The sequence below is a fragment of the Psammomys obesus genome, unplaced genomic scaffold (genome assembly GCF_907164565.1).
Source record: "Psammomys obesus unplaced genomic scaffold, mPsaObe1.curated_primary_1811, whole genome shotgun sequence".
Lineage (NCBI taxonomy): Eukaryota > Metazoa > Chordata > Mammalia > Rodentia > Muridae > Psammomys > Psammomys obesus.
In genome coordinates this window covers 2,301,059-2,311,752 of record NW_026590511.1, presented here as the reverse complement: position 1 = coordinate 2,311,752, position 10,694 = coordinate 2,301,059, and the positions used below count along the sequence as shown (strand labels likewise).

The window sequence follows — 10,694 nt, the reverse complement described above, 5'->3', positions numbered from 1 at the left end:
ATAAGTTGGGAAGAGCATGAAAACACTGAGGTCACAAGACCCCAGTCTTTTCTTGGAATATTCTTACAGGCATTCAAATTTTTCCTATAACCACATAATTCCTGGTTCATGTTCTGACAAGCAGGAGTGGGATCAGATTATTCAAGACCTACTGATGCCTTTTTGTTGTATTTATTTTATTTTTCAGAGACAGGGTTTGTCTGGTAGCCTTGGCTGTTCTGGAACTCGCTCTGTAGACCAGGCTGGCCTCAAACTCAGAGATCCACCTGCCTCTGCCTCCCGGGTGCTGGGATGAAAGTCGTATATCACCACTGCTAGGAATATATATATCAAAGTTTTGTCTTTATCTTCACATCCCAGGTTCTCACCCTGGAATCTGGGGACCCTAATTGCTGGTGAGTCCCGTCTCCGACCAAGCTGGCATAAACGTCTGATGTCCTTCCTTCACCCCCCAAACGGTGGCGTGATAGACCCGTGCTACCCCAGAACCTGGGAAAGAGTTACTGTTTCGCTAACGATGTGCAGCGGAGAGAGATGTGGACAATCCTAGGTGTGCCTTACTGATGCCTGGTGACTATCGATCCGGTGGTACCACTTGATGCGCATGGGCTGGGCGTCTTTACAGCTGTGAGGAACGGTCTGCGTATACGGGACACCTAGTGCCTGCACGAAGGGACAGTGCCAGCTGAGGGCAGGAAAAGTGCAGGGACGACATTGCAGTACGGCCTCAACTTGCACAGCAATGCCCAACCCCGCAGGTCCGGACAGTTGTGCGTCTGTCAGGGAGGGGTCCTGGAGCGGAGGTCGGGGCTGGGAACCACTGTGCGGCGACACTTCTCAGCACTCTCCCTAGGGGCACAAGCACTCCGCTCCTGTCGCTCAGTCCGCGCTAGCCAATCAGGGCCCCGAGGCGAACATCCGCGCGGAATGGGGAGGACACTTCCGGTCCGCCATGCTGCCGGCCCGGCTTTGTCTGAGGGAGGCTCCTGGTCCCGAGAGCCGCGCGGCGAGCCGCTGCCGGGAGCCGAGGCGAGCGGGGCGAGCTCGGAGTCCGCGCCATGGTGAGCGGGGCCGCCGTCCCCACGCGGGGAGGAGCCGCGGGAGCCCGAGTGGGTTCGCCCCGGGGGCGGGGACGGGAGGCGCCCGGTGTGATTCCGCTTGTTCCCTGAGGTCCCGGCACCTCCCAGGCGGAAGCGGGACCTCTGAGTGACTGAGCTCACCTAGCTGCGCCTGCGCACAGCATGGGAAGAAGGAGTGGACGCTTACACACTGTTCACGTCATCCTGCAGGGCGCGCGCACGCGCGGCTTTCCTTGTCAGGGAAGTCAGGAAACTAGGGTGTGCTGACTCGCAGACCCTAGTTTCTCCAGTGTCTTCTGGAAGTTCTGCACTTGGCACTTGATGTTCAGGTGTCAGATCCGCCCGCGTTAGTTCTGTGCGGGTGGAAAGTCTGTGTTATTTTAGCACATTTGCATGTAGATGCCAGGGTGGTCCAGTCTCGTGTGTTAGTAAGTTCAGACTTCCTGGATTGTCTGGCCTCGTGGGAAAATTGGCCCAATATTAATCGTGGTTTTCACTCTAAGTGTTCTCTTATGTTCTGTTGATGTCTTTATTCTTTCTCACACAGCACAGACTTTATTGCAGGTGTGTGAGAAGTTTTGAAGTCAGATGGTGACACTGTGCGCTGTTTATTCAATCTCGTGTTTTTCATTTTTCATCCATGCTGACCTTAAGTCATGAGTTTCCTGTTCTTCATAGCAGAAATCCTTGGACTTTTTATTGGGCTTTTGTTGAATTTTTAGCACAAATTCTGTACTGAAATAATATTAAGACTTCCTATCTGTGATCATGGATTTTTCTGTCCTTTGATCAAGTTCCTTGATTCTTTTAACTACAAAGTTATACTTTAGGCTTTAGATATTTGTCACATTTCTGTGTATTTCTGTCCATTTTATTGTGCTTGCATATAACAGATATGGGGATCTGCTTTTTTTTTTTTTAAACCAAATTTCTTTCATATGCATGAGTATTTTGCTTCCACTATGTGTGTTCATCACTTGGGTATTTGGTGCTTACAGAAGACAGAAGAAGCTATCAGATGCCCTTCAACAGGATCTATGGATAATTTTTTGCTGCCATGTTAGTGCTAGGAACCCATGTCTTCTGCAAGAGTAGTAAGTGGATTTAACTGCTAAGGCAACTCTCCAGTCCTAAACTTGACAGATACTAAAGGTTGTGTGTGTGTGTGTGTACATGCACACGCTAGAAATTGAGTATTAAGAGAATTGTGGTTTGCTCTAAAATCCATGTGTGGGTGCTGGGAGGTGACTCACAGGTATGCTGATTACATTTGGTCAGCTTGACAAAGCTAGAGTCAGACTGCTCTGTGGACAAGTGTATAGGGTATTTCCTTGATTAATGATTTATATAGTAGTGCTCATCCCACTGTGTTTGATGCCACTCTGGGCAAGTCTTGAGCTGAATAAGAAAGCACTCTTAGCAAGCCATGAGATTAGGGCAGTGTGTTAGTCAAAGTTCTGCTGCTGTAAGAGACACCATGACCATGGCAACTCTTACAAAGGAAATCATTTAATTAAGGCTGGCTTACAGTTTCAGAGGTTTAGTCCATTCTTGTCACAGTGGAGAGTATGGTTGCACATAGGCAGACATGGTGCTGGAGAGGTTGCTGAGAGTTTTAAATGTAGAAGGGCAGGAAGACAGACACTGAGCCTGGCTTGAGCATTTGAAAAAGCCCTTGCCCCCCATTGTCACACTTCATCCAACAAAGCCACACCTACTCCAACAAGGCTGAAAGCTCTTAGTACCTGTGGAGCCACAACACTCCCTAATGACCAAGCATTCAAATCTATGAGCCTGTGGGCACCATCCTTACTCAAACCACCACAAGCAGTCAGCAGCATTTCCCAGGTTGGGAGCATGTGGAATGCCTAGGTCTCTAGTGTATAAGTATGTCAGTTAGTAAATCTGTTTGCCAGAGTTGGAGACTTGCTATTATGAACATATTTTAATTTACTAATCTCTAAGTGTGTGTTGTGATTTCACATTGTGAAGGCATATTCATTTCAGACCAGCTTTATCTGCAGGCTTTCAGAAAAATATATTAGTGGCAAGTTGGTTCCAGTTTAAGTCAGTGAGCTGCAGTGGTCTCCCTTATATATCTTTTGCTGTGGCAGGTGAGTGAATTTCTGGGTACTTTCCTAGCATGCATTAATTCATACCATATGAATGAAAGCAAACCAAATTGGTGTGTGTACAGTTTGGGGAAGTTACCTTTTGTGAAGAGGTAGCTTTTGTGGAGAGCTGCTTGTTTGGCAAGCTGCTTTAATATTGAGTATTCAGCAAAAACCATGGTTTTTGCCCTGGCCTATACCTTGAAAAAGAGATAAACAGGATGTTTTGCCAAGTTCCTTTAGCTTGTTTGTGTGACTGTGGAGCATTTCTGCTATACAGAGAAGTGGTCTAAAACAAGAAGTTTGACTGCTCCATGAACCCCTTCCTTGTAATGATGTGCCTTGTTTAGCTTTGCCTATATAAAAGAGCTGTGGAATAAACTCAGGGCTTCAGTGTTTACTGACAGTGAGCCGATCCCTTGTGTCTTGCTTTATTTCTTTCAATCCTCACTCCCCACTCAGGTACTGTTTGACTTTGTCAGCCAGCTCCGGCAGCCAATGAAATTTCCAGCTGGGCAATTCTTTCATATGGGTAAGTGCAACCCAGGTTGGCTCACATCAGGCTGGTGAGAGGATTGAGACACAGTGCTTTTGGCTGTGGTTTGTGTGTCAGCATACAGCACTCAGCAGCTAACATTTTGCATAGGGCAGATCATCAGTCTCTAATTAATGGCATTCCCTCTACCAGGAAGGAACTTACTCTGTTTCAAAATCAACATACCTGAGTGTTCAGTGGTCATTTTTATCTCTTTAAAAAGCCATATATTCACATCTGGCTTAGTGTGGTGGTTTGAACAGGTATGGCCCAGATAGGCTCATGAATTTGGATGCTTGGCTCATAGGAAGTGACACTAATAGGAGGTGTGGCTTTGGAATAGGTTTGGCCTTGTTGGAGGAAATGTGTCACTAGAGAATGGTTTTGAGGACTAGTATGTGGTGTGCTGTCTATTTTGAGTTTCCTGTTTGGGATAGGGTTAGGGTGTGTATGTATTGTCGACTTTGACAGCACTGGGAGTGGTCAGTATCACAATGTGGGGACCTTTCCACCAGAGAGTCAGAGTCTTTTGGATAGCTTCTGATCCAGACTAGGTCTCTGGCTCAGTAGTCATGAGGCTTCACTGCTGGCAGGTCATGCAGCGGACAGACAGTAGATTTAGTTTTTCCTACATCCTTTGCAATGCCTCGACTGACTGGAGTAGGGCAAAGTTACATGCTTCAACAATCAAATCACATATAATTTTTGGACTGATGTGAGGGGGTCTTCCAAACATTATTTTGTAGGGGGTCAGAGCTTCTTGGTAAGGGGTATTTGTAACCAGTCTCTGCCAAGTTTCCCCAAGAGGAGTTTATTTCTGTCTTAGCATTTTCAGCTTTTTAAGAATAGGGGCAGTGCACGCTCTTCTGTAATTCTAGCTGAAATTGGGGTGTCAGGGCCTAGGAAGGCTGAAATGCTAGTCAAGGGCTGGGCAATGGGGCATTTTTCAGAAGCATCTGATTGAAAGGACAGGGAGCACTTGCATCAGCTAGACTGTTTTATATCAGCTTTTGCAAGTCCAGAGCTCAGCAGGTTGCAGTCCGCAGGTGCAGTCTACATGGTGCCTGTCAGAGAAGTCGAGGTCTACTGAGACAAGTATCGACTGGGGACAGAAGTTAAAATTTCCTGGTAAGTCCTCCTGGTGGAGGAGGAGCATGAGAGGGGCTGACCTCCCCTTGTCTAGGCAAAATGGGGCTATCAGCTCTCTAATGTCCTGCTCATCCAAGGTTTTGGGCAGGACCTACAGCAGGTAGTTCACTAGGGCAGTATAGCCCAGTGGTTAATATTACTATAGTGGCGTCCTTTGTTGCTATGTCCATTGTCTTCTTGGAAACCTTGGGTCTGGGAGTGTCTGTCTGTCATAATAATTTCAAACCTCGTACATGCCATATTCAGTAGATCTCTGACAGGTTTGAGGGCTTGTATCTTCCAGGCATATCCAATTTAAACTTAATCCTTCTCTGTTTTTAGATATTTGCTCATAAATCAGGAGGCTAAATATGGCTTATTCTTGTAATTAATTACATTAGTATTTAGCATGAGTACAAGCCTAGCTCTGACCATACTAAGGACTTTGATCATTTTTATGGTGACTATTAACTTGTGTTTTTTTTTTTTTATTATCCTTAACAATTTACAATAAAATGACAATTTCTGAATTAAACCTTGTTCAGTATCAAGATAAGACTTTTACACATCGAGACTGGGAACTTTCTGGATCCTCATATGATATAACATTATAGGACACAGTAGTTTTCTTGTATGTCTCAGTTTATCAAAATATCTATAGCTTAATAGTGCTAGTAAACCCAGCAGGTTAGACATTAATCCTTAAATCAGTCTCTGTTAGCCTGAATAGACCTTAGGTAAGGAGAGACATAATTTTGAGCCAGTGATTCTGTTTGTTTTTCTTTTCATTATTTCACATTTACTTTATTCACTTTATAGCCCCTTCCTTCCTCCCGTCTCAGCCTCACCTTTTCTCCTTTTCCCTGCCCACTCCCCCTTTTCTTCAGAAAAGGTGAGTTCCCTTTCCTATCCACTTCAGCTCATCAAATTGCCTCAGGACTGAAAGTGTTCTCTTCCCCTGTGGCTACTTAAGGCAGTCCTGCCAGGACTCATTTGTCTTATGGCTAAAAGCTAGCAAACAAGTCTGTGTCCAGTGTAGTCCTCACTTCCTTCAAAAGAGTACCTACCTGAAGCCTAAGCTGTCTAGCTGCCACATTGTTGTAGGGGATCTAGCTCCAGTTCATGCATGGGCCTTGGTTGATGCTTCAGTCTCAGAAACTCCTCTGGGTCCTGATTATTTGGCTCTGTTTTTTTTTTTTTTTTTTTGTTTTTTGTTTGTTTTTGTTTTGTTGTCCTTTTGGAATTGTTTGTTGGCGCTCCTGTCCCTTCCAGGTCATTTTCTCATTCCTCCCACTATTTCTCCAGACCCACCATACATCCATCAATGTTTGGCTGTGAGTCTCAACATCTGTTTTGAGACACTGCTAGGTAGGTCCTCTCAGGACAATTCTGACAAGCTTCTGTCTGTGAACTTAACAGAGTATCATTCATAGCGTCAGGAGTTGGCACTCTCCAATGGGTGGGTGTTTGGTTGGTCCAGACATCGTTTGAGCATTCTGTCAATCTCTGCTCTGTCTTTATCCCTGCACAGCTCATAGGCAGGGTAAATTCTGGGTCGAAGTTTTTGTGGGTGAATTGGTGTTACCTGCCCTTTTCTAGAAGATTAGTCTGATTAGAGGGTGTTCTCTTCAGTCTCTATGGTCTCTGCTACTAGGGTCTCTGCTTGAGTACCCCTCATATCCTCCCAGGAGTCTACCCTGGCTGAGGTCTGCAGCTTGTCACAGAGATACCCCACCCTCACTTTTTCTGTTCTCTACAAGTCTGTCTTCTTGCCCTTGCTTTCCTCAGGTCTGATCTCTACCCTCTTAACTCTCTGTAGCCCCTCTCCTAACTTGTTCCTTCTCTTCAGCCATTACTCTGTCTGTTCTGGCTCCCCTTCTGAGTTGAGATTTATGCATTCTCCCTTGGGTCCTCCTTCCTACTTATCTTCTTTGGGTCAGTGTTTCATAGTGTGCTTCTTTTGTCTATATGGCTAAAAATCCCTCTATAAGTGAGTACATACTATGTATGTCTTTCAGGGTCTGGGTTACCTCACTCAATGATCTTTCTAATTCCATCCATTTGTCCTCAAATTTCATGATTTCTTTGTTTTTAATAGCCAAGTAGTACACTTCTATTGTGTAAGTGTGCCACAGTTTCTTAATCGTTCTTCAATTGAGGGCCATCTAGGTTGTTTCTAGATTTTGGCTCTTATGAATAAAACTGGTAAGAACATCATTGAGCAAGTGTCCTTGTGGTTTGGAGCATCTTTTGGTTATTTACCCAGAAGAGGTATAGCTGGGTCTTGAGCTAAAGTTATTCCCAAATTTCTAAGAAGGTGCCAGATTTGTTTTCAAAGTGGTTGTGTTAGTTACATTTGCACCAGCAATAGAGGATTGTTCCCTTTTCTCCACACCTTTGCCAGCATGTGCTGTCACTTGAGATTTTCATCTTAGCCATTCTGACTTGTGTGAGATGGAATCCCAGAGTCGTTTTTACTTGCATTTCCCTTATGACTTAGGAAGCTGATCATTTCTTTTAGTGCATCTCAGCCATTTGAGATTCCTCTGTTGAGAATTCTCTGTTCTTTGCACCATTTTCTAATTGGGTTATTTTTGGTTTTGTTGTTTGATTTCTTGAGTTCATTATATATTTTGGATATTAGTCCTTTGTCAGATTTTGGATTGGTAAAGATCTTTTCCCAATCTGTAGGTTCCCTTTTTATTCTATTGACAGTGACCTTTGCTGTACAGACGCTTTTCAGTTTCAAGAGGTACCATTTATTATTTTTTGATCTTAGAGCCTGAGCTGTTGGTGTTCTGTTCAGGAAGTTGTCTTCTTTACCAATGAGTTCAAGGCTCTTCCCCGCTTTCTCTTCTAATAGATTTAGTTTATCTGGTGTTTTTTGAGGTCTTTGGTCCATTTGGATTTGAGTTTTGTGCAGGTAGATAAATACAGTCTATTTATATTTTTCTACATGTAGACATCTAGTTAGGCCAGCACCATTTGTTGAAGTTGCTTTCTTTTTTCCATTGTATGTTATGACTCCTTTGTCAGAAACAAGTGACTATAAGTATGTGGGTTTATTTCTGGGTCTTAGATTTGATTCCATTGATCAATTAGTTCATGCCAGTGCCATGAAATTTTTAATACTATTGCTCTGTAGTATAGCTTGAATTCACAGACGAGGATACCTCCAGGAGTTCTTTTATTGTATAAGATTGTTTTAGGTATTTTGTTTTTGTTTCTTTGTTTTTCCCCTTATGAAGTTGAGAATTGTTCTTTCCAGGTCTGTAAAGAATTGTGTTGGTGTTTTGATGGGGATTGCATTGAATCCATAGATTGCCTTTGGTAAGATGGCCATTTGTACTATATTAATCCTATTGATCCACAAGCGTAGGACATCTTTCCATCTTTTGATATCTTCCTCAATTTTTTTCTTTAAAGACTTGAAATTCATATCGGTGTTTCACTTGCTTGGTTACAGTTACACCAAGATACTTTATATTATTTGTGGCTATTGTGAAGGGTGTAGTTTCCCTCATTTCTATCTTAGCCCATTTGTATACAGGAGGACTACTGAATTTTTTATTTAATCTTGCATTCAGCCACTTTGCTGAAGCCATTGATCAGCTGTAGGAGTTCCCTGGTAGAATTTTGGGGGTTGCTTAGGTACACTATCATATCATCTGCAAATAGTGATACTTTGACTTCTTCCTTTCCGATTTGTATGCTCTTGATCTCCGTTAGTTGTCTTACTGCTCTACCTAGAACTTGAGGTACTATATTGAAGAGGTATGGAGAGGGTGAGCAGCCTTGTCTTGTCCCTGGTTTTAGTGGAATTAATTGATTTGAATTTCTATTCATTTAATTTGATGTTCGAAATCGGCTTATCCTCTGTTATGTTTAGATATGGGCCTTGCATCACTGATCTCTCCAATACTTTCATCATGAAGTGATGTTGGAATTTGTCAAAGCCTTTTTCTGCATCTAATGAGATGATCATGTGATATTTTTACTTTGTGCTTGTTTATATTGTGGATAACATTGATGGATTTTCTAAAGTTGAACCATCTTTGTATCCCTGGGATGTAGCCAACTTGGTCATGGTAGGTGATGTATTTGATATTTTCTTGGATTCAGTTTTTGAGTATTTTATTGAGTATTTTTGCGTTGATGTTCATGAGTAAAGTTGGTCTGATACTCTCTTTGTTGGATCTTTGTGTGGTTTAGGTATCAGGGTGACTGTGACTTCATAGAATGATTTTGGCAATGTTCTTTCATTTTCTGTTTTGTTGAATGGTTTGAGGAGTATTGTTATTAGCTCTTTTTTAAATGTCTGGTAGAATTCTGTGCGCAAACCATCTGGACTTGGGCATTGTTTTTGGTTGGGAGACTTTTGATGACTGCTTCTATTTCCTTAGGGTTTATAGGACTGTTTAAACTGTTTACCTGGTCTTGATTTAGCTTTTGTAGTTGAACTCTATCCTTAAAATCATTCCTTTCTGTTAGATTTTTTTTTTCAATTTTTTGGAATATAGACTTTTGAAATAAGCTTAATAATTTTTTTTATTTCCTCAGTGTCTGTTGATCTGTCTTCTTTTTTTTTTCTTTCTGATTTTGTTATTTTGAATACTACCACTCTGCCTTTTAGTTAGTTTGGGTAAGGGTTTGTCTGTCTTGCTGGTTTTCACAATGAACCAGCTCTTTGCTTCATTGATTCTTTGTATCGTTCTCTTTTGTTTTGATTGATTGATTTCAGCTCTGAGTTTCATTATTTCCCGTCATCTTCTCCTCTTTGATGTAGCTGCTTTCTTCTGTTCTAGAGCTTTCGGGTGTGTTGCTAAGTTCCTAGTATGGCAGCTCTCCAATTTCACTATGAAATTGGTGCTTAGTGCTATGAACTTTCCTTTTAGCACTGCTTTCATGGTGTCCCATAAGTTTGCGTATGTTGTGCCTTCATTTTCATTGAACACTAGAAAGTCTTTAATTTCTTTTTTATTTCTTCCCCATCCCAGTGGTCACTGAGTAGAGAGCTGTTCAGTTTCCATGAATACTTAGGCTTTCTGTTGTTGTTGAGTTTCAGCTGTGATCCACGGTGGTCTAATAAGATACTGGGGGTTATTTCAGTCTCCGTGTATCTGCTGAGGCTTGTTTTGTGATTGAGTGTATGGTCAGTTTTGGAGAAGGTTCTGTGAGGTGCTGAGAAGGTATATTGTCTTGTGTTTTGGTGAAATGTTCTGTAGTTATCTTTTAGGGCCATTTGATTCATGATGTCTGTTAGTTTCTTTATTTTCCTATTTAGCTTCTGTCTTGATGATCGCTCCATTGGAGAGAGTGGGGTGGAGTGAGTGGGGCGAGGCTTCCACTATTAATGTGTGGGGTTTTGTGTGTGATTTAAGCGTTAGTAATGTTTCTATTACAAATGAGAGTGCCCTTGCATGTGGGACACAGATGTTCATAATTAAGATGTCATCTTGTTGGATTTTCCCTTTCATGAGAATGTAGTGTCCTTCTCCATATCTTTGGATTAATTTTGGTTGAAAGTGTTATTTTATTAGATAGTAGAGTAGCATTCCAGTTTTCATCTTATGTCTGTTAACTAGGCAAACCTTTTTCCAGTCCTTTACTCTGAGGTAATATGTCTATCATTATTGCTGAGGTGTGTTTCCTGTATGCATCAGAAAGATGGGTCCTGTTTTCATATCCATTTTGTTAACCTGTCTTTTTATTGGCGAGTTGATGCCATTGATTGCCCCAAACAGCGGGGAGGGGTGGGGGGGTGTTTCAACTGGTTCCTAAGGAGGGGTGAAAGGAATGGGGTAGGACAAGAGACATGATGAATGAAGACCAAGACAATTT

General features: G+C 42.5%; 1 protein-coding gene across 2 annotated transcripts in view; it reads left to right on the top strand.

The window, feature by feature from the left end:
* The first annotated feature begins 973 nt into the window (after positions 1 to 973).
* The window catches only part of LOC129677176 (zinc finger protein 431-like), a 14,637-nt gene continuing 4,916 nt past the window's right edge, over positions 974 to 10,694 (top strand). Inside the window, exon 1 of one of the 2 annotated variants that reach the window (XM_055607844.1) lies at positions 974 to 1,061. In XM_055607844.1, coding sequence (XP_055463819.1) covers positions 1,059 to 1,061 — 3 coding nt within the window. In that variant the 5' untranslated portion in view covers positions 974 to 1,058. Of the gene's footprint in view, positions 1,062 to 4,769; positions 4,854 to 10,694 lie in introns of those variants that run through there. The other variant, XM_055607845.1, reaches the window with a different exon arrangement.